Consider the following 24628-nt stretch of genomic DNA (forward strand, 5'->3'; position numbering starts at 1 on the left):
GCTGGGTTCAGGGTATATACATATATTGTTTTAAGTTTTATTTTTCATTTAATGCAGAAACAATTTCAACTAACTACAGGTTTGCTACTGGACGCTCTAAGCTGTCCCACGTTAACTAGCATTTAAATTAACAGTGCGCTGAACAAGTTGAGAGTACAAAATACAACTACAAGTATTTAGGGATAGGTCTAGGCATAAGGGGCGTTATAATACATATGAGAACGAGAGCTCAAAGAGATTCGTTAAGAACAATGCAATAAATATGACATAAGCAGAACATATGCTGTATATGTTAGTCTGGGTAAGGAGCGAGATGTAGCCGCTACTTCTTGACAGGCGTAACCGGCGGAGAGCGATAGACGTTGACCAATCCACCAGCATTCGGCTTGCGGCTCTTGAGTCGCTGCTGCAGCGTCTGGAGCAGGCCGGCCAGGACATCATGATTTGGTATCTTCTTGGCAAACAGCAGACGCTTCACTGAATCATCGTAGGTCAGCAGCGCGACCATATTCTGTAGCAGAAAGCACTGGCAATACTCCAAGAGATTATTGGCATTGTAAACCTGTGAGAATGAATCCGATTTGGTCACCAGCTCCATGTGGATGACAGTAATAAGCACCAACCTTAGCATGTATATACATGGCGACCACATTGTCCACATCAACCATCTCGGAGCAGCGCGCCTCTGTGTAGCGCAGCAGCGCCTCCAGCTGAAAGAAGCTGGCGGCAGCCATCAGTTCGAGCACGTCGCCATGGGATACATCCAGAGCACTGCAGCCGCCGCTATATAGAAACTGCATGACCAGCTGGAAGATGTGATAGCGTATATCGTTGATCTGGACAGTGGGCGTGCTGGTGGCATCGCTTAGCTTGGCACTGAGCATGCTCTGAAAACGTGGCGAGGCCGTGACCAGCACTATTTTGTGGCCATAGAATATTTTACCCTCGACGCTGCAAGAAAAATATGTGCAAAGTAAACATTAAAAGTAATCCTGATAAGTTGATAGGGCTGCTGGCATACCGAAAGGTGACATCGCTTAGTTCTGGATTGTTGACAAACTTTGGATCTATGCGTGTGCCCTGGACTGGCTGCAGTGGCGGCTGCTCTTTCAGTGGATGCAGTGCCTCCCAGCCAAAGCATGTGGCGAATATGTCCGCCAGGAGCAGTGTGGTGCCCTCGTTCTTATTGCGAAAGATGTTGAAAAGCAGGGGCAGGCACTCACTAACAAACTGGGCGCTATAATCATCGGGGCAAACCTGCAGAAAGTCCTGCAGCAGCTGATCAATGACCGCGTCCAGTCGCAACTCGTGAGCCGCCGACAGCGCATGCATCCAGCAGTGCAAGGTCCAGGGCACGCCCAGCTTGCGTAACTCTATGGTTATGTCTGAAATGGAATAAAGAATATATTCTTAGCATTTTTCGAGGCTGTTCTCGTTTGGAATTTCTTTGGATTTGCTGCTTACCCAAGTGATTGTTCTCTGCGCTGTGGTACATGGCCTCCTGGAGTCGCTTGATCTGCGTCTTGTTCAGAAGCGGCAACAGGTCCTCTCCAGCGACTGTGGCCGCGGCGGCGCCAGAGCCGCGCACACCCACCACATCGCCCTCGGCAAGCATCTCCTCCAGCGAGAGCACATCCCGCGTGCCCGGCGACAGCGGATGCGTAAGCAGCTTGCGCAAGCACGAGCGATGCCCATGCGCTGCCGCCACGGAGATGGCACAGAAGCAACCCTTCTGCGCGGCACCCGCAAAGCACAGTGTATCCTTCTGCTGTGTGGACAGGAACGCATTGGCGCCATGCGCCAGTAGAAGTGCCACCATCTCCAGATTGCCTGTGCCCGCGGCCAGTTGCAGCGGCGTCAATGTGCACTTCTCCTCGCTGCTGCGAGCACCGCCCTCCACCTTGCCGCCGCGTTCCAACAGAATGCGCAGCGCCACATAGTTAGCACGGCTGGCGGCAAAACTGAGTGCCGTCCAGTGTTGTGTGTCCGGTTGTATGGCCGGATAGCCAGTGCTTCCTGCCGCCGGCACCTCCACATTCGGATCACAGCCGGCATCGAGCAGGGCATGCAAGGCGACCTCATCATTCCGTATGCTGGCAATCATCAGAGCTGTTAACCCGGCGCTATTTTGTGTATCATAGCGTGTGGTGGGCGGCAGCAGCTGCGCGGCTTGGGCTAGAAGCTCGGCGCGACCCGTCAGCAACAACTTGAAGGCGACACCAATGGTAGCACGCCTGCCCAGTTCTGAGGTGTCCTCGCCAATACTGCTCACGGCCGGGGAACTAGAGCTGGAGCTGCCAGTGCCCGTGGCGCTGCCACCCTGGCTGCTGCCGCTGCTAAAGTGCGTCTTCTTTGTGGGCAGCTCCTCATCATGGGCCACAGGACGTATGGGACAATCCACGCCGGGCAGCAATAAACGCGCAGCCTTCAACAGGATGTAGATTGGGTGTGTTAGGGCATGAAACACTAATTAAATGCGCGCCTCAACTTACCTGTAAAATATCATCCTTGTCAATCATTAAGCCATTGCGATGCTCAGCGTGCGCCGATGCCACTCGCAGCCATTCGGCCAGCGGTGGTAGCACCACGTAGGCGCGTTCATAGCACAGCTCCTGAACGTTTTGGGTGCCACTATTAGGTGGTGCCTGGCCGGCCGTTGAGCTCTGGGCAGCCAGTTCTGTGTGCTCCAGCTGGGAGCAGCGCATAAAATAGAACAATGCACTTAGCGCCGCATTGGAGAGGGCGGTCGCATGCTGGAACTCCTGCTGTGTGCGCAGCGCCTTCTCCTTCAGCTCGCGTATGCTGCCCACACAGGTGGCCAGCGAAAAGGCGCTTGCCCAGCGTGGCATGGCCAAAGCGCCGGAGGCAATGCGTCCGGCATTCAAATGTGCAAACGGCTGCAACAAACCCCAGAAATCGCCTGAACTGGCAATGTTCTGATCTAGAGCCTGGGCTGTGGTGCCACCGGCACCGCCGCCACACTGCAACATAATCTCCTCGAGCAGATTCTCAATGCCAGCGCACAGGTAAACGGCAGCATACTCGTGTATGAACTTGCCCAGCCGAGCATCAGTCATCCATCTGAAGAAGCTGCCCACCGACAGCTGTAGACCAGCGCGTGAGGACTTGCTTTGCTTGAGGGCGCTCTCGCCGGGCACTGCGAACATGGCTGCTGCACGCAGGCACGCCTTCGTGCAGGAGTCGGCAAGTGTGGAGCAAAGTACCACCTTGAAAGCGCCGGTCACCTCCTGCTTGGAGCACAAACCCAACCCAGCCGAGAAACGTTGTATCTCCCGTGCGATGCGCACCAGAGCACGCTGCAGCAGATAACCTAGCCGGGATATGACCTCGACAGACACATGCTCCGCCTGCTGCTTGCAGCGTCCATTCCGCAGCACACGCATAATGCACTGTTGGCTCCACGGTGGATGCTGCAGCTCCACGAGCCGATTGTGCGAATCCACCCACACAAACTCATCCGCGCTGGTGCTGGTGATCACCGTCTCCAGCGATGAATAGCGTCCCAGTCGCCTGGCCGGCTCTGAGCTCTCCGAGCCGGCGCTCAGGCTGCTGTAGGTGCTGCTGCTAGTCTGGGAGCGCATAGTCAGCTGCTGTATGGCCAGCTTTATGTCCTCTAGGCCGCTGCCGCTCCAGGGTGCCTTGCCAGCTGGTAATATACCACGATGGCGTCTCGAGCGTGTGCTCCGATTGGTAACACCGGCGGCCAGCCGATCCTCGGGCAGCGGTCCCAAAGTCATGCCGCCCGCAGGCGAGGAACTGTGCCCGCCCGTATCCGACATGCTAGCATGGCCCGAGCTGCGATTCTCATCCGAGGAACTGTGGCACTCCTGCACCCGCTGCAGCGCCCGAAACTGTTCGTGCTGATGCGTTCGCGTCGCCTGCGTCGTCGTCGTGGATGTCGGTATGCCCAGTGTGGGCCGACTGGGAGAGCTTTGCAGGCTGCCACTCAGCTGCGGTGGCTGAGACTTTACTGGCGTACTTTGCACCGTCAGCCTAGCGGGTCCGGCCACCGCCCGCTGCGGCATTGCCGCCTTGGAGATGGGCGACGTCAGCTGCTGCTGCTGCTGCAGGGGCAAGGGGCTGGTTACCACTGGCAGCGCATTCGCTGTTATCTTATTAACGCTCACAGGCGCCTTGTTCGGCTGCTGCGCCAGCTCCTTGAAGACGCGTGGTGCTGGCGTAGCCATAGCCACCGCATGCCCACCACCGCCGGCTCCCACTTGTGGTGTACTATGTGCTGCAAGGGCTGGTTGCGCCTGTTGCTGTGTCTGCAGCTGCGTCTGCAACGGCACCGGCACTGGCGGCAATCCAGTTACCTGTGCGGGCGCCTGCTGTCCAAAGTTTGGCGGCAAGTTTCCCGTGGGTCTGTTGATAGATGAAAAACATTGACTTGTAAGGTATTTAGTCAAACTGGACTTAATGTATATGACAGAAGTATATTAGTACAGTGAAATTACCCTGACGGACACAGTTTTAGGGTTTTCGTTTCTGTAAAACCAGCACGAATTTGGCTTAGCTAGTCTCCCTCTGTTAGGTGGACACTTCTTGAGCGGACAACAACTACCCGACTACTTTTGTCTACCAAAGTGAATTTTCACTGTATGCACTTTCTGGTAACAATCGCGTTGGTACTCTCATATCACATTCACACCGCATTTCTACGTGGCAAAGTGGATTGTTCGAAAAAAAGTTTGACGTCCATCGGATAGATTCAACTCACGCTTTTTTGCATAGTTTTTAAGGAACGAAAATGGTGATATTGCGTACCAAGAATTTAAAACGTCTTTCAATATTTTTCACAAATATCTGATTTTAAAACTGGCGGGAATAATATAGTGTATGTATTTTTTAAGATATAAGCTAAATTATTTGGGGAGAGTATTATGAAAATTTCCGCAAATACGAATGGAATTTTCGGAGAAGCGCATCTTCGTATTCATTTAGACCTCGTAAGGTCATATATATAACAAAAGCTGAAAATGGGCGTAAGAACTTGCCTTGATTATAGGTTTAGCTGCTTGAACATTACGTGCATGCAGAGGATAATACTTAAGAAAATATAGATATTTTGATCGATGATTGAGGGAGTAAACGGTACTATTAATTTTATTTAGTATATTTCTAACAGAAAGAGTATGAAACTTAAAAGAAGCTTACGCGAAAAAGAACTGAAAAGTTGAACTTTATTCAAATGTGTCTGCTTGACCCATTTCTAAGCAGCAGCCCATCAGTTATGCAACTAATTAGAATACATCTGAATTTGTAGAATTTGTCAACCCAAAAGTAAACAAAGCAACGTCTAACGGTCTAAGCAGCTGCTGTCATATACTACGTTATATAGGTAGTATATCTGTCATATTACCGCTTATCTTTCACACTGTCTTGACAATCTACTTGGTCATCTTTGTATCTGTGTGAGGTTTGTATTTGTGTTTATTCGAACGCAGAGCGCGATCTTGGGCATGAGCTTGAGCTTGGGAGGTGGCACCTAATTAAAAACAGAGTTACGATCCGGAGGCCGTTGCTGAGTTTGCGTCTTCTTCAGCGAAAACTTTGTCAAACACTTTTTGCACTATAAAGAGTCAAATCGGGGGACTGCGACTCACTGAAGCTGTTTGCTTGAATAAATACTTGTTCGTATTATACGATGTTCTTCTAATAAACCTGCTTCAATCTATCAACAAATTATAAATTGGATGCAATTCTGCATTTTTCTTATAAAATGTATAGATAAAACGAAAAATTCAATCGTACAAATGCGAGACTGAGGAGTAACTCAAAGTTCTCAAGCACGTTAGAGTATGCGGGATTCTGTGTGCCAGACAAGATACACAGTAAAGTTTCCTTTTTTTTATGAAATTGGGTTGCCATTCGTTCTCACATTTCTGCACTGTCGTCGGCTTAAAACAACATCAACTAACTGGAAACAAAAAAAATTAAGAGCCAGTTACGACCATTCATTTGCATGGCGCACAGATCCAAGTTAAATCGTTTGCTTTTATTATGATTTTTGATTTCATGCTGTAACATAAAACGTCGTTTCTATGTTTGATTGACCCAGAATTTAGCAGAGTTTTTTTTTTAAAGTGTCCATTGTTATTTTGGATAGCACTGGACAATGTCTTGCGCTAAATACGATTTATGGCTTTGGCAGTGTCTTACAATGCTTTGACATGAGCTCATTTAGCGAACTGTTTTCTACACAGAAACGATCAGTGACCTATCCGCATTATTCACGAAATCCGAATATAATATACATACATGTTATAAGCTGTATATATCTTTGTGTCCCGACTGACTGATTGGTAATGAACGCACGAACGCTTTTCTTATTTTATCGTCTTTAAAAATTCCACCCACAACTGTGGGAAAAGTCTCCCCAAAAAAAACTCTTTTTTTTTCTACCCTTCGATTAAATTAAAAATGTATATTCAAGTTTTTTTTGTGAATATTAATTCGAGAAGTGTTTTCGAAAAATTCACCATACTTGTGAAATATAAGAATCGCTCTCTAGGTCAAAAACCTACAGAAATAAATAAAGAAAATCTTGTTCCAGCGACTTTATAAGACCTACCTCATAGGAAGAAGAATGCATGCATTAAGCATGAAAGGGCACAAGTTAAATTTTCGACTGGTTTTTGCAAACCCATATCTGACTGCTGTATATACAAAATTTTGAGTTAAAAATAAAAGAAAAATACTTGTAGCGCCGATTTTGAAGTTAATTCTCTAAATTAATTAATATATCAGACTACTCAAAGAGCTTATCTTCGATTTCTTTTTTTTACTTAGATTTCCGCTTTTACTCTCTTATATATATAATCAACTCCCTTTTCATGCAAATGTTTAACAAAAAAAAGACTAAATCCAAATATTTTCACTTGCTAGACGGGGCTGGGCAAACCCTCACAGCCAAGGCTTTCACAGCTCAAGAATATGGGAGCCCAGACAACAATTGATGCAAAAAACAACAAAAACAATAAAAATGGGCAAAAAATAATTGCAAATCATTTGAAGTGCTTTTCACTACCGTCTCGCAGCGCGTCGCCACTCCTGAACGTAGCTCCAATCGCATGAATCTGACTGACTCGCGGTCTCCGCATCGTGGCCAGGGCCAGAGACGCTGTCATCATCATCATCGTCGTCGTCGTCGTCGTCATCATTATCATGATCAGCTGCAGTTAGTTCGCTGTTGGCAGCATCGGATTTCATTTGGCCAACAACGGCCAAAGTTGGCTTTGCCACCGTTTCCACCAGCGCACTGGCGCGCCGGTAATTGCCTTCAATTTTGATATTAATTACGCCATTCTGCACGCTCTCAATGTAGGGCGGCAGTTCATCATCAACGTTTGCCTCCGCCTCCGCCTCCGCCGCCACCACCGCCGCCGACTGCGGCAGTTCCAACTCCTCCACCGCCTCTAACGCTATTCTCGGCTCCGTCTCTGGCCTGACTTTGTCATTGGACTGCAGTTTGTGGGACATCTCCTGCAGCAGCTGTGAGTGGAGATTGGCTGCATCTGCGGGCAGTTTCGAAACCAATGCTGCGGGTGGATGCTGCTGCTGCTGCTGCGGCGGCTGCTGAGCTCGATTCATGGAGTCACCAAAATAGATGACCACTTTGTGATTTGGTTTAACCTCGCGATCACCCAGATTTCCATTCCCATCACGATCCTCTGCCCGCCGGTGCTGTGTGGCCGCCCAGTCGGGCAGCTCCTCGATAGGTGTGGGCGATGGTGTCTGCGCTGGGCGTGGCACATCGCGCGGCTGCGACTGACACATTTCGCTATTGCGCAGCGATTGCGGCTGAAAGTTCTTCAGCGAAATGCCGCGTCGCCGCAGTATGAAATTCTCATTGAGCATGCGACCCAGCAGGGAGCTTGGAGGCGTTCCCTTCCCAGCCAGCTTCGACTTGGACTTGGCGAGCAGCAGTTGCTGCGGAGGAAGTACTGCTGGCTTTTTGGTGCTCAGCTTATAGTCGCGTAGCTCGCGGCACAAACGGCAGGCGCAATCTTTGGTGCAGTACATCTCGAAGTTGGGTTGGATTTGATTAAAATTAAGTTTTTCTGAAAATTTTAAATTTGCTTGCTGCGCGGCATTTGGTTACGACTTTTGCTTTGGTTTCATTTCACTTTGCACAGCAATTGCGACTCTGGCATACACAATTTAATACACCAAATAATAACAACAATTATGCAAATTATAAATTTTCATTGCTCTAGCGCCGTGCGCAGCGTTGCGTGGCCGACGACGTACGTATCCAAAGCTGTACTCGAATCCGAATCCGTGTCCCGACTCCGAATTTTCCAGCACTCGACTTTTGTGTTCTCGATAAACACGTTACCGTGCGCGTTCACACTTCAAGCTAGACTGAAGCTTACCAACTGCCAGCTGGCGGCTCAAAGCCAGCGCGGCGGTTGTTGCTGCTGCTGCTGCTGCTGCCGCTGACGCTGTCAAAGCCAGCATCGCAGCCCAGTCATTGTCTAAGCGCGGCAACGTCTGTTTTTCCTGATTTTCACAGAGTGTATCGTAGGCCTTTGGGGCCCATGCCACCTTGCAGGTCTTTGGCTTGGGTAATTTCAGCTGCCGTGAGTTGTTGTTTCTCAGCTGTGTGACCAAAACAATGGCACAACTGTAACATCCAGCAGCAGCAGCAGCAGCAGCGGCAGGCAGCAGTAACAGCAGGCGGAGATTTACTCCAGGGCAGAGCCCATCAGGTCTGCGTAGTCGTATTGAAAGCGATATTGTGGCTTCCACTGCGACTGCGATTGCGATTTACATACAACTCAAATATTAATGAAGTACATGCTGTGCTAATAAAGTCACAGCAAGTGCGATTAAAATATATTATTATTAAATTAATTGATGGTTTTGGGGACCTTTCCAGCATCTGAATCTTCATTTAGCTAGCTTGAACTCCGGGATAAGTATATTCAAAATAAAATTAATTATTTAAAGACAATATATAGAAAGGAAAAACAAATATAAAGATTAAAACAAAATTGTTCTTCATTTTTGTTTTTAATAAATTAAGCCCCGGACCTTAAGCTACTTTCCAATGTGAATTTCGAATCACACTACATTCGATATTATTTATATTTTGCTAAGAACTTGAGCTATGTCGCCGGATTGCAAGAGAACTCATAAACCAAACATAATAATAATAAATAATATTTATATTAAAAAAAAAAAAACAAATAGACAAATCAGGAAAACAAAAAGTTATCTAAAAAATACTTTTTAATATTTAAATCAATAATCTCAGAGAATTAAGAAGAATACAGACAAAGGAGAATATAGACCCAAAAAATATATACTTGCATAAACCATTTAATCAATAATATTTAATATATTCAAATCAAATATGTAAGAGAAAAAGAGAGCGTCAAGTCAAATTTAAGTTAAGGAAAAATCGATTTCTAATAAATAGGATTTTTTGAAATATTAAATATAATTAATATACATATACAATTTCTTAAAGAACTAGAGTTAGAAATCAATAAAAGTTAAAGAGAATGGAGAAATATTTTTAAATTTTTTTTTCTACATAAAATGTATTTATTTTGTAACGTATAACAAATTGAATCAATAGGTTATCTTAAATCAACAGATCACCTAACCAATCGATCCTCTTACTTTGTTTTTTAAATAAAACAATTAGAGCCAAACTCTTCCTGAGTGATTTTTGTGTGCAATTCCACATTTAATAATTATTAGAAAAGACTCTTTATAATCTTTACCAAGTTACCAACAATTGCTCATCTCTATTCGTAGGCTTTTTGAATTTAATTATGTACAACCGTTGAGGAGGAGCGAAGGGGCAGGGGGGGGGGGGTTGAAGAGCTGTGGCCTGGGACGCACTCGAAGGTTATACAATCTTGACACTTATCAGATCGTTTTGCTAGCTTCCTTCCGCGCCGAGACCCAAGATCACGTTTTGTGTTCTGAGCATGTGCAGACACGCGTTGGTTCTTCAAGATACATCTGCCAGATACATTTCATGTGTAGCGTAGATAAATTCGTTAGGCGTAACCTGCTTCTAATGATTTATACCAGCTCATCTTGTTGATATAACGGTCTTTTGAGGTTTTTATTAGACAGAGCTACCCACACGAACTTCTTTTGTGAGCTATTCTTGAAGAATTACTGCGATCGCATCCTAGGGCCAGCCGTCAAACCACAAAACGAGCCCCATCGCAATTAGAAAGTCATGACCGATCGGTGGTCATTTGGTCAAATGCCAGTCAGCGCATTCAAACCGAAAGAAAACACGCCCCCGTAATGCGGAAAAGCGTTGGGAGACTTCACTGTACTTACACCCGTACTGTTGGATTATACAATAATAACTTTCTTCATTTTTTCTGGCGTGCCTCTGTTTCTAGTCCAACCTGCTGGCGTTGTTAATTATTAAAAACAAAAACAAAAAATATGTATAAGCATTATGTGGCTCGAAGCAATTTGCGCATTAAAAAGTTTAATTTAAGGAATTGTAATGACAGGCTATAAATAAGTATGCTTACACCCATTAAGCACGCCAGACCCGAAAAAGCAAAAGTATGGCAGAGAGTTTAATGTAATATTTGCGTGTTTATTAAACAACAAAAAAATAGCTCAAGTAAGAATGCTCTAGTAGGGAGTAGTCGACTGGAAGCTACCCTGACCGCAGGAACTGTTACAAAAAATGCATTTCTGACTAACATCGGTGCTTAGAGTCCGATCATTGTGACCTTAAAAATGGCTAGTAAACGTGTAAAATATTATTAATCTGTGTCTAATATACGAAAATCAACAAACCAGGTTTGGTCTCTTTAGCTTGTAAGTATATGTTATGTAGTTAAAGACAGGCGGACATGGCTATATAAGCTCAGCTCGTCTCCTAATGAGGAAAAAATATACTCTTCTACTGCCTGTTACATACAGTTTGACAAACGATTATACCCTTTAACCAATTTTTAATGGATTGAGGGTATAAATATTGAAAAACTGGCCAAAGGCGGCAACTGCAGCTTAAGGCAAAACCCCAAAAACCTATTAAGTGTGCCCGGCCCTTTGGGCTGCAGTTATATACGAACTATAAGAAACTATTCGAAATATGTGTGTCATTTAATAGGTAAGGCCAACTAATGAGATTGCAGTCCGTTGCGCCAAAGGAACTTTCGTTTTTCAAGCCGTCATTTAAACAGGAAATTGCGTTTCGCTGAGGTTTTAGATTGTAGATCATTAGAACTCGCATTCTGTTGGCCATTAATAACTTGGTTGCGGGCATCGTTAAGACATAAGACAATTTTAAATGCTAATTATTGTTAAACTTCTGGCAAGGTTAGTTCGGGGATTAAGCTGAACTTCTGTCTACTTTTTGCCAATATAAAATTTAAAAGAGCTTCAATTTTAAATCTAAATTTACAATCTGCCAACGTATACGCTTTCAACACTTCGTTGACACACATCGCTTTTCGTCTAGTCATGTATGGGAATGGAAAACATTTCCAGATACTTTCTGTAAAATGACTGCGGACTTACACTTTTTCAAAACAAACGCACTTGGATCTTAAGATAGACAATTTCCAAAGTCGTTCAATTTGCAGTAACTTGTTTCAAGAGTGGAAAATAAAGGCTATTCGTATGAATTCTGAATTGAGTAGCTTTTTCTTAGATAATCGCTACAATCGATTGTCGGATTAGGCGTATTCGCTGCATTGTGGCAAATATTTTGACAGCAAATACTTTAATTAATCATTATCAGTAATGCCGACCATTGGTAATTCCGCACATGATTAGTCGAATGTACATTTCTTGTGTACAATTCCAAACAGGAAATGTAAAAGGGGTCAAAGACCACAGACTTTGATGTGCGTTGTGGATGTTTTGTTTATGCAGCTAATTGCAGTGGTTATATAAAGACTTTGTTTGGCTCTACCAAAACAAGCAGATCGAGTAGTATAAGGCACTTGTTTCCATGCCCTTTTAAAGGGTATTATCATTATTTCATGCGCTGTGTAACGACATCTGCCACTCCATAACGTGTTTATATGCTTGTTTATTAACAAAGGTAATAGAGGTATAGATGTCTGTTTAAGATTTTTGGCAAGAAATTAATTAGGTCGGGATCGGGCCACTGTATCATATAGAAGCCATACGACTCGGTCGAAGATTACGTTTTTGTACTTCTCGCATGCGAATCTGTTGTCTTTCAAAATATCTTAAGTAAAAAACTAGGCATTAACGAACTTTACCTGTTTCTTAAATATGAACTAAGTCCTTGCAACATCGGCGCACTTAATTTAATGGCTCTATAGAGAGAATGACCTATCTGCAAATTCTGCCAGGGTATTTAATATTCGGCTTGCAGATGTCAGCCGTTTTGACTTGTTGTCTTTTATCATTATCTGTACCTCTTATGAAACACACAATTTTTTACATTAGTAGCTATAACCCGGCCGTACCATTACAACTGCTGACGCTTGTGGCACCTGATTTGAAGATTTATAGATAAATATGCGCTGATTGTGCGGATAGGGCGTTAACTGAATTTCCGCAATTTGGCTGCCTTACATTAGCCACATTAACCAGCAGCAGATGCGGTCATTGGATGCGACTGGGTACGCTTCCGTGGGGCCCCAACCTTAAGTCCCATTTGGCCTCAACGACTTAATTAGTTGAGCGAGTGACGTTGCGACGTCTGTCATTCAGAAATCCACAGCATGTGGCTAACTGGGCAACAGCTGACGGCAACTTGCGTCTCCCACACTTTCGTGTCTAGTTCTTATTTCATGTTATAATACCCTGTACACATCAGATATAAGAACGGGTATGAAGAAAAAACTGAACCAAGCAGCAAAAAGAGGCTGTTTTCTAGCCTAAACAATCTGCATAAAAACTGAAAGCTTAACAGATATATGGGTAGCTTACATGAAGGGTATCTTACACTCTGGCAATTGCATTGAAAGCATGCCAACTTGTTTTTTTCTCTCTATTTAACGATTTAGTTTGTAGTAGTAGATACTCGCATTTTGACAAACACTAAAAGTATCTCACAGATACGTATGGGTATGTGCCTCAGCTTTTAAATATACGTTTTTATATTTGTGTGCGTGAAAGAAAGTGTTGGCACTGCGCACGGGCTTAGGCACAGACAAGGTAACAAAGGTAACAAAGGTAACAACATTTTCACTTGCCTCATGTCGACGTCGCATTTTTAATGCTGCGCTGAAGATGCCTTAATAAAAAATGTAACAACTATGGGGGTTTAATGCCCTCGGCTTCAGGCCTAGGCCCAGGCCCAGACCCAGGCCCAGACCCCAGACGCCAGATACCGTGAGCCTGGCCCATACCTGTTCCATTGTCATTGGCGTAGTTAACTTGGCTGCTATGGATACAGATACAATTTGTTGATGTTGTTGTTGTTAGTTGGCGAATTGTGTGGCGAATTTTGTGTAAATTTTTCCTATTTCAGTTCGTTTGCTGTGCATTATTATTGTTGTTTGCAGCTAATTATTCACATTTGGACATTTTCACTTTCATTTGTGTGAATTTCTACTGTCATTTGTTTGTTTGTTACACGTATTTCAAAACTTTTAATTGTTTGTCCATGCAAAAAGTTTCCAAAATGCCAGTCATATTTCGGCTTCCTGTGTAGTTACATCTAATACACACGAGCACACACACACACATACACACACGCAGGTGCCTTCAAAGAGATTTGAAATCTGCAATTGTTGCGGCTTTGTTTGATTGAGAAATCGCGTATGAAAATTGAAATATCTTCAGCTTCAGTTGCAATGTAATTGAATTAGTTTTGTTCGAACGGCTCTCAACTTCAAATTGAAATATTCATCCTCAGCTTTCATAACTTTGAAGTCAGCTAGTTTTATTCAGTTTCATTTATCAATTTTTGGCACACATCCGGCGACCAAATGATCTGCTGCTCTATTCGTCTGACACTGCCAACTGCCGCATTAATTTTCCCCAAATTAACCTTGACCGGCTTCACAATGCCACTTCAACAAAAAATAAAAGAAGATATCTAGACGGGCTGTGCCCGTTTCTTCTGCTTTTAGTTCAGCAACAACAATCCTAAGATTTCCTAAAAAAAAACCGTCTGCCGTTTGCCATTTGGCATTCTTGCAATGCGTGCTGTGTTATGTGGTACTAGTTCCGAAAAGAAGTTGACCGCCCTAGAACAAAACAACACAAAAGTTTATTGTCCATTCAACTTCGGAGGCTTCACGCTTTTGTGCACAATTGTGCATGCAAGTGTCCAAGACCGAAAATAGTAGCCATTGTTTGGGTGAGACACTCGTTCGGGTCGGAAACAATAGAAAGAGACAAAACCAGCAAAGAACCAGAACGAAAGAGTTATATGTTCCTCCAATTTCTATCAAATTTAAATACTCTTGCACAGAGTCTAGCAATTGAGCAAAGCTATTTGTATTAAATATATTTTAATCATAAATAACATACATCATTTTACTTTAAATGATGTACTGACCTTTTTTAAGAAAAATGGTTGAAGGAGTATAGTAATCCATATCAAGATATAGAAACTCTGCTGGGTTAATATGTTATGATAGTTCATTTAAATATTATCTTAAATAAAATAAAAACATTGCCTTTCATTTATAAATGAGCAGTATTCAAATCTTTTTCGCTTTTTGTTTCTATGGTTAACAAAAATTAAAGGCTATGCAATTAATAATGCAAAATAAGTCTTTAATTCCTGAATATAAGAATAGAAGAATATAAGAACTAAATACAAATAAAGTTGACGACGATCTGTATACGCATTATAAGCAATAATCCAATGCATGTATCAAATAAAAAATGTTGCATGCTTTTAGGCAGTTTCCATATTTATAAAAATATAACAAAGCGCCATCTAGCGTTCGTTCTTGTGCGCTTGTCAGAAGTGCGTTTATAAAATGTTAAGAAATGATATTCTTTAAAAAAAAAATAGCCTAGCTCATAAAATATATAAAAATTTAAGGTAAATATACTCATCACACTAAATTTGTCTCACCTGCGTGGTTTTGGGCGCAAAATCTCATGATTGGCATCTGTTATGCATAGCGGACTTAGCGCGCCTGCCAAATGTGCCACGCCCACGCGCTCCGTATCCCAATTGTGGCGAGTGGGCATTTTCTGGAACAGCTTTTTGTATTAGTTATTTAAAGGAAAGCCAGTTGCTGCATTATGTTTGCCCTGCAATTAAGTGAAAAAATCAAAGAACATATTAAATATTGATTTCATTTGATCGACAGGCGCGGACATTCAGTGGGAAATCAAGAATGGTGTCCAGTCCGGTCGGTTCTACAAATTAAGCAGGCACCCCGAGTGCAATTAGCCGCTGCCAACGTCGTCTCCACTTCCTCTGCTCATAATAATTAAGCCAGCGTTGTCAGAGAAAGCCACAAAACAAAGTAGTCACCAGACGGTGGCAAAGACCCGAGTCTGTGATTGAGACACAGGAGCTAGCGGGGCAAACGGTAGCAGACAGAAGGCAGGAGGCGGCCGGCGGATGGCGGGAAGCGGGATTGGTAACATTGCGTGTTTTGCGTCATTGCCTTGAAAGTTGATCGTCTGTTGATCGTCTTGCTGCTCTATAAATGGTTACTTGTCTGGTGATCTGGCTGCAGGTGTCAGCCAAGAACTTTGGAGCCACATTGGCATGCAATCAATGCCGTTCGATTTCATTTCGTTGGAAATTGTTGCCGGGCATAATTCCAGATATTTCTGCTATAAATGTTTTGTATACCCAGCAAATCATACAAAAGCACACGAGGAATATTTCATTTCTGAACAAACTAATAATACAAGTTTTGAAGTTGAAAGAATTTCCAAAATCCATTTGATTAGTTTCAGACAGTTTCAAATAAGACTTGGATATTTAGAAAGTTTTTTTTTTTTATATTGATCACGGCAGAAAATAAACTAAACTATTTTACGTGTATGCAATGGTTGGGGCTTTTTATTTCTGTCACTCAAATGTTTTAAAGGTTCGCTCAATGGAAAAAATAAAATAGAATTCAGGATCCCAACCAGATCAGCTTAAAAATCGACTTGCAACCTAGATACATATTTACAATCATTTATTTTTATTCTTATGCTACACTCATAATTGACTTTTATCTACAGGGAATCAGTGAGTCGAGCAGTCTCTATTATAGCTGCCATACTTGTTGTGTTATGTAGCTAGTTTCTGTTATCGTTCCCGGTAAAAATGCTCAAGCTCAGAAAAATAGCAGGGCTGCGTCTGCCTTCTGTTCTGTTTTCTATTGAACCGGCTGAGACGATCTTATCGGAAGTGCCCAAAGGGGACGTATGATAGGTTGTATGATTGTGTAAGAGTGCGATGAGAATGCATTGTCTAGTCTTTATGGCAATCTAAACAGACTCTGAGCAGATGCCAATGTATCAGCCTTCCAGATATTGGTTAGCCATACTTTATAACTATCCACACTGCTCCATGATTAATGACTCGTATTAGTCGCCTTCAATTGACCTTGTTGCCATACACGAAATTTCATAATTTGTGCCGAACTTCATTTTGGATTGTGCGGGCTTCCGCCGATCGTGTGTCTGAAGAGCACTAGTGGAGTTTACATTAACCTCGCTGTTCTTTCTTCTTATTTGCCCAGTCTTTGAGTCTGCGGCCCTTTAACAATATCAAAAATGTTGATTTTTGGGGTCAACTCTTCAGTCTTGGAGAGATTTCTTTTATAGTTTCTTATTGTTTGTTTATGTCTTCTTTTCTCACAGCACATCAATTAACTGTGCTGCTGGACAGTTGATAATCGAAAGAACGTCGATCGATAGCCCCATATAAATAGCAGCTAAACTGCCGCTCCACGGATGCTCTTTGGCAGATTTATGGCGCCCGGCGCGCGAGCTCTGTTAACTCCATTTCTGGTGTCAGTGATATCAATTTACCAAGTTTATGGTCTGCTAGCCGTTACTATTGAAAGAATTTCCTTCAGTTTATATTTCGAGCTGCGTTGTCAGTCGATAAGCCAATGTCTTTGATTATTATATACTAAAATCTATAATTCTATAATATAATCCTAAAATAATTATTCTATTACCATTGCTACGACATATCCCCACAGCAACTGTCGTGGTCAATATTAGAATTCCAGCAACTTTACAGCAGACTAAGAAGTATGTTCCTTATGGGGTTGCTTTGCACCTATCGCAAGAGGAACCTGCTTACTGGATTCGGTGCAAATCAAGAGCAAGAGCAAAATAATAGCACCAGAAGACTTCGATGATACATATGTGCTATTCCTGAACAAGGTTCACTCGGCAGCTTTCATTGCTGTGCCAACCAGAAAACGCAAGACCCAGCTTTCCCCAGCAACTAATGCACTACTGCTGATTAAGAGAAGGTTTAGAAGACAGTATTTTATTATTTTGAACCGGGTCAAAAAGATGATGAAGTTGCATAGACAAAGAGACAAACCGAACGTTTCTTGGAAGACTTAAGGCTGGCGACGATGGGATTGACAACATAACACTTAAAGCATTGCCGGCCAGTGCAGTCCTAATTTTAGTGTTAATTCTTAATGCGGTATTGAGACTGAGACATATTCCAAACCATTGGAAAAAGGCGAGGATATGCTTGATCCATAAGGCTGGAAAGAGCCACTCATCCCTAGACTCTTATGACTCCACGATTGGAAAACTCCGAAAATCTCATGGCACACCAGAACAGGGTGGTTAATTTCATCCTCGAGGGTTTCAAAGCCAAAGAGTCACAACGTACTCTTTGCAGCGTACTTAGACATAAAACAAGCCTTCGATAAAGTCTAGCTTCTGGGCTTCTTTGCAAAAGCAAGCCCTTGTTGCCAACTCAGCTTCATTTGATTGTACAAAGCTATTTAACAAACCGGTCATTTTCGGTAGTCCTCAATGGAGTTGAGTCCAACATGAAGGCCACGACCATACCATCGCCATTGACACAGCCATCTTATCAAGAAATTAATGTGTTTACGACGTCCTGCAGCAATACCTTTACCAATTAGAAATGTGGGCCAAGCGTTGGAATATTGGCATAAATTTAAAGAAATGCGCCAATGTGACCTATGCGCTGCGGAGGAATATATGTCTGGGAGTATTCTTGCGCGGTCAACTGGTGACGCACCTCCACAGCCACAATACATAGGAGTGCATTTAGACAGGCGCTTGAATTTTAACCAACACATCACAAGTGTTTCAGTAACTCTGAAGAACAGACTGAGAAAACTAAGATGACTTCTAAAAAGTATAAATGCGCTATCTTTGAAAAATAAAGTAACCATCTATAAAACCTGCATAGCTCCCGCCTGGCGTTATGGAATACAGGTATACGGTATACGGTATTGCTGCAAAGTCTCGTCATACGAAAATCAGGGTGTTTCAAGCAAAAACCATCTGATGTCTGTCTGGTGCCCCCTGGTATATGAGAAATTCCGATTCGCAAAAAGGCCTAGGAGTGCCCAAAGTAGGGGCTGCTATAAATATACAAGCTGCAAACTATACAGCTCGACTGAGAAACCATCCTAATTAGCTGGCTAGGCGTCTTCTTCGATTTATATAGTCACCCTTGTAAATTTGTATATTAGACTTACCAGTAGAATAAATAGTTTGTAAATATTCATATAAAAAAATGTTTCTATAGTTTAAATATAAAATGTATTTTTCATGAATTTAAAGACCTTAATTTACTGGTCGTGAAGTGATTTAATCTAACTTGCTCCACTTAATTATGTATCTATGCAAACGCATCAGTTATTTAAAAAAAAAAAATTTATATTTTTTTTGCGAAATGTGAGAAATATTTGGCCAAATCTGATTGCAATGGTTACCGCTAAATGGAATCCGAGCTGACCGGCTGGTTTTTTATGTGCTTTATTGGCAGCTTTTTGCGGCTACCGCATTCCGAAGTGAAAGGCCAGAAAGTCAGAGAGTAGGAAGGTAGGGAGAAATACCGTGAAAGATATTTAAGCATACACTACACACACGCACACATATGAGCAAGAAATTTCATAATTAATATGCCGCACATGGAACCAACTGTTTGCAGCTGGCATGCCACATTAATATGCAACAATGTGGAGAATTGACCAGGCGTTGGTGTTAAGCTTCGTTCTCTCTGTGTTCTAGCCGCATGGACGTGACACTAATGGATACGGCCTTCTACGCCCTTAACAATAATTTAAATAATGAAACACTGTCCCTTTGATAAACTCAGCTAAACTCGACGGACAGACGGACAGACGGACAAGCGGACAGGCCGACAGACAGAGGCAGTCTTCTGGTTGGCTTTATTCATTAATCATACTAAAGATTCATGCTGAAAATTTCAAATAATTTTCAAGCCTCTGCCGTGATTTGTGTGTTGGCTTTCTTGGTTTTCGGTTCGATTTCTAGTTATTACAAAGATTAATTGCGTTGCTTATGCAAATCGATTGTCATTAGCCATTTATGGCCTGATGCGGTGGCAATCGCGCAGATACATGGTTTAAGATACAGATAGAGATTAGCGATTTGGTTTCCATTCGAGCGATGAGGCAATGGGCGAATCAGAGTGCTATCGAAACAATTTCATCGACATATTTATAACCATTCTAAACTATGTGCAAAAAAGTATCTTATTTCTTAACCATTGTCTTTGCTCTACACACTCTCCGCCCCACTGTCCGGCTTTGACTTTCAGTCTGACCCTCTGTCTGACTGTCTGTTTGTCTGCTTGCTTGGCTCATTTGTGGCCGGGGGCGCAAGCGCGTGTTAAAATGGCTCAAAACAAACAAATGTTCAGCGATAACCGATCCGAAATTACTTTTCGAATGGACACGGCGCAGTGAGGCAGCAAAAAATTGAAACGTTTTGTAACTGATACTCTCAAGGAATTTCATCGGCTGCGCTTTGCTGTCAAGTATAGTGCAAACACTTGAAATGGGAACGAGTTTTCGACTCCAACCATCGCACATATTAGACATTTTTTTGTTTGTTGTAGCTCAACTCTTGTAACTTTGCCTTGATTGTAGCTACTCGGGCAGCCAAGAATCGGACACTGGCCACATACGAGCACACGAATCGATTTGATTATGAGCAAAGAATTTTATATATCATGGATATTGTCTTTGAAGCGAATCAGCTAAATTCCAAATCAGTTTTATTTGTAGCACTAAAAGCATTTGTTGGAAAGCATTTTCATTTAAACCAACAAATCATTTTATACTCTTTTCTTACGAAATGTATATTGCATTGAAGACAGACATCTGCGCATATATTTCAATAAATTTAATATTAACAGCCGTGCAAATTTAACTATGTTGCGTCTGTCAATCTGTGTGTCCATAAAGTAGAGCTATTTGGATATCGATCCTCTACTTTGTAAAGGGACAATAGAAACAATTGATTAAAAAATTAATGGTTATTTTTATGAAATTCTCACTGTGCTGTAGGGTATTTAAAGTTCGGTACTGCTAAGAGATAACTGTATATGCAGTCTATAAAGATTATTCAAAATTTGATCAAATCAAATAACAATTCAAAAAATCCGTTGATTTATACAGCGCTGAAAATTTTAAGCAAAAAAAAACTGTGCGCCGCCTTATTTATCATTCGTTAAAGAAGCCCAATCTATAACGTGCCTAATTATTATACCCTCTGCTTTCAACCTGAACTTGATTATATTCCAGCGTATAAATTATTTTTGGTATACATATATGGGTGTCTCTTGTGAGAGCAAGTCAAACGCTTGATTAATGTCAAAACGAACGCTCCAGCTGACTTTGGCTGCTGTTGCATGCTCGTATTTTTCATTTCTGTTAATAAATTCAAAATTAAATTTTCTCTTAATTACAGACAGTCGACGTTGGCCAGAGTTGGACTCGAAGTCGGGCAGAACCCGATCAAGAGAAAGTGTTTCTGTTTTGGGGCTTAGCTGTGCTCCGTTAGCTGCGGGCTGGAGGCTGCCCGACCTGTTGCAATGTCTCCATAAAATTGGGTCACTCTGAGCCCAGCTTCCAGGTCCAGTTCACTCTCCAGCTCCAGCTGTTTGGTTTCCTGGCTGTTGTCTGCTCTTTTGCTCATTGACATTTAAATTATTTTCGAACATTTTGTGTACATTTGTTTTTTGGGGCAACCGAAAAATGCCACCGAAACAGCATTTTTGCTCGGCTCGACTGTCGCGTGATGTCAGCCCAGGGGGCAAGCAGCTTAAAAAGCAAAACAACAACAAAAATCTGACAGTGAAAAATATGCTTTACCTCCAGCTTATGCAATCGGAGCGGCTGCTGCACTTAGTGGGACAATTGGCTTAGAGACAAAATGACCGCTGCCCGCTACCCGCAACCCCAGGTCACCGACAGCTCCAAGTGGGACAGTATCATGTTGTATCCACCGCAGCATAACGGTGTCGATTATGCGCCCATCAAACACCCAAAGCAGCAAATAGTAACAACAAAAACAACAATAAATGGCTCCGCTGGTAATTAAAACCAAGCTCGATCTGTGATCTCTGATTGGAACTGACAAAGGTGTCTCTTTTGTGTCCACCTCGCATACTCATACGTATACCACTTTTGTGTCCCTTTCTCTTTGAGTGCGGCCCTATAAAATGATCTCGTAATGTTTGATTCGATCCGCTGAGTCACTCAGCTAGCGCTCAGGTGTGTCGGCACGAGCGACTTGTATCTCGTCTGGTGCTCCACTCCAGCCCACAAAAGGCACAGCCCACAGTAACAAGTCAAAATCTCAATTGGGCAAGTTTCTGATCTTAATACAAAAGAATTCTTGTACCTTATACGGCCTTTTTCGATGGGTCTTTTTCAATTGATTTGCTCAACTGCATTCAATACTATTTTATAATGTAATATCCCTTTCTATAATATATCGTAATAAAATAATCATCTACTGAACTATTTATATCCTGAGCCCTTTGCATTTCTGTTTGTATTTTCATGAAAATTATGTAATACATATTCAATTATGTACAGCATCTTGATTTCGGCGACGAATAGGGCCTATGTAGCCATTTGTTGGTCTTTCTGAGAATCGACAGATATTCTAACATATGTAGAACGAGTTCCTCATTTTTTTCGATAGTTCCTCCTATTTTCATATTATCGATTAACATCGGTTTTGAACATCTTTTTTAACTATAGTCCGGAAATTATAAGAACTAGATTCTCATATATACACAAATATAATATACACAAATAAAAACTGTTTTACTTTTGGGACCCCCAAAATTGGATATAACTCATTGTCAATGTAAAATGTATTCCATATTTAAGTCCTGTACATTTCAGAAGGATCGGACTACAAGCATCGAAGCTAATCAATTAAGCCACGCGTATGAGGTTGTTCTTATGTATCTGTGGATTAGAGGAAGCTGGAATGTTTGTAAAGGTGACTTGTCGGTACGTTCCAGTTATATCCAAGTCGAGCATTTCCGATTATAGAATTCTTAACTATTTTCATCTAAAAAGCTTTAGATGTCCTAGTTATTATCGGTATATCTGTCCTTTTGTATCTTCTCCATTAAATGTTTTTTTTTATATATTCTAAAACCTAAACACGAATTACATTTAAGTATTCTTTAAGTGGCATATTTAGGCATCGTTTGGTAAGCCCAAATGTTGTCTTTCCTGTTTCTTACATACTTTACATAACTATTCCCAAAAACTAGGTCCCCTTCCATTGGTCGAAATCTTAAACAAAAGCGCTAAGGTGTCAAACGTCCACGCTAAAGTCAATAAAAAATAGTTAACCATCGACTGTATGTATATGTATATACAGAAACACTTTTGTTTGTGTGGTTCGAACTATTTGAGTGCTTGTTTGTTTTCCACTTAAAACCAGAACAGCAAAAGTATCTATTTGATATGCGACATATTTTGTGTTTACTGCCAAGAAGGCGGCTTGACCGTATTGTCAAAGAGACTAAACCTTTTTTTTTATTCTTGGCATAATTTTTGGCAACAAATTTCGTTCATTTCATTTGGAATGTGGCTGCGACACAGAAAGGCAGCTAATTCGAATCTTAAAGCTGCTGTAAGCGTGAACATTTGCATATATCTATTCAATTTTGACCTATACATTTCTACATATTTATATCTTATCAAATTAGACTAAGAATTAGAAATAGGTTTTAGGTGTGGAAGTCTATTGGCTACTTCACTTAAGCTCTTTAGCCTTTACATACGTCTTGTTTATTTTAGCTTACTTCTGTTTTATTATAATGTCACTGAATACAAATAGGCTACAGATTTGCATGCAAGATATATATCTGATAATAGAAACCACGGTTGCAGAACCAAGAAAAATATTCGTTCCTACTTTTTCTGGGCGTTTCTTGTCGGCGCAAAACAATTCTTTCCTGGGTCTTTAGTGTCGGCACTGAAATTTTGCTTCACACTTTTTGAAATCTTCTATAGACAATTTAAATGTATTATAAATTAAAAATGTTATATCTAATTATTTGTTTAAACCGCGTATTTGATTCATTTTTCATAATCAGAGATTTAAAATCTGTAAAACCCAACAACTTTTTCCAAATTATTTTCAGTTATTTCTTGACAAAATATGGTTTGATTCAGCGTTATGCTCGTTGTTCTTCATCGAGCTAATTAAATTAAAGTCTTCCTTGATAAATATTAAATGTTAGCTAGTATGACGACCCTCAGGTCTCTATGGTCTTTGAGAAAGAGCTATTAAATAAAAATAATTAATGTGTGCTAAAAACACATCATATTTAAAGCTGCCTACCAGCGCTTTTGCTCACCTCAAACAGTTTAATCCAATTTATATACAATCCAATCAATTCTATGTGTCGGTTGCTGTTTATCCAAATATAATGTTTAAAGATAAATATCCAAGCTGTTCCGTTAGTTTATGGCACACAAATAAACGATGCTTCAAAAACGATTCTTGCGTGCAATTAATTTTACAAATTGCTTTACTTTCACCCAAAACTGCGGGTACTCGACTAACAATTATTCATGTAGCATTTGCATATTTACGAGTACTTTGATCTGCTAGACATTTAGCATTTAGCACACTCGCACACATTTGTTGTAGGGGGGCACTCGACACCAAATTTACTTATGTTGCATGCATCTTTTGTTGTTGTGTTGTTGTTGTGGTTGTTGCTGCTGCCGCTGCTGCTGCTGCAGTTTTGGCAGGTTTCGTTAACAGGAAAATTGACTTTATATACAAATATGTATGCATGCATATGAGTAGAAACTACACGATATATAAGTATGGGTAGTAGCGAAAACAACTTTTCGCGAATATTACACACACGCACACACAGACACGTACACACGCAGATGTACACACATACACCCATAAAACGCCCGCGGCGTTTGGCGTTTTTGCGTCTAGCGTAAATCGCGATCTAGAGAGCAGAATCGTTCTGCACGACGAAGAGTCAAAAACACAACTGAAACTTCTTTGGGAAAAAGTATTTTTACAGCGCACGGCACGCGCAATAGACCAACAATGGGTCTTGCTTGGGTCTCAACAGGTCTTGAGCTCAACATTTTGAGTGAGTTTTTTTTTGTTTTTATTTTTGCCTGCCTCTGAAACCAGTTGATCTTGTTTCTGAGTCGGTTTAACTGCTGCT

At 41.9% G+C, this 24628-nt stretch overlaps 1 protein-coding gene across 2 annotated transcripts; it reads right to left on the reverse strand.

Annotated features, from left to right (window-relative positions):
* Nucleotides 1-24465, reverse strand: LOC6623985 (ankyrin repeat and BTB/POZ domain-containing protein 2). Of its 2 annotated transcripts, XM_032434066.2 has the most exons (7): nt 23786-24465; nt 15035-15216; nt 2493-4386; nt 1465-2425; nt 1022-1385; nt 624-951; nt 1-562 (listed from the first exon to the last, which is right to left on the reverse strand). In XM_032434066.2, the coding sequence occupies exons 2-7, from the start codon at nt 15151-15153 to the stop codon at nt 323-325; spliced, it is 3906 nt and encodes a 1301-aa protein (XP_032289957.1). In that variant the 5' UTR covers nt 15154-15216; nt 23786-24465; the 3' UTR covers nt 1-322. The 2 variants fall into 2 exon arrangements, with proteins under 2 accessions (XP_032289957.1, XP_032289956.1); XM_032434065.2 differs by lacking the exons at nt 15035-15216; nt 23786-24465 and adding an exon at nt 7052-8839.
* Nucleotides 24466-24628: the final 163 nt, after the last annotated feature.

Source organism: Drosophila virilis, chromosome 3 (genome assembly GCF_030788295.1).
Source record: "Drosophila virilis strain 15010-1051.87 chromosome 3, Dvir_AGI_RSII-ME, whole genome shotgun sequence".
Lineage (NCBI taxonomy): Eukaryota > Metazoa > Arthropoda > Insecta > Diptera > Drosophilidae > Drosophila > Drosophila virilis.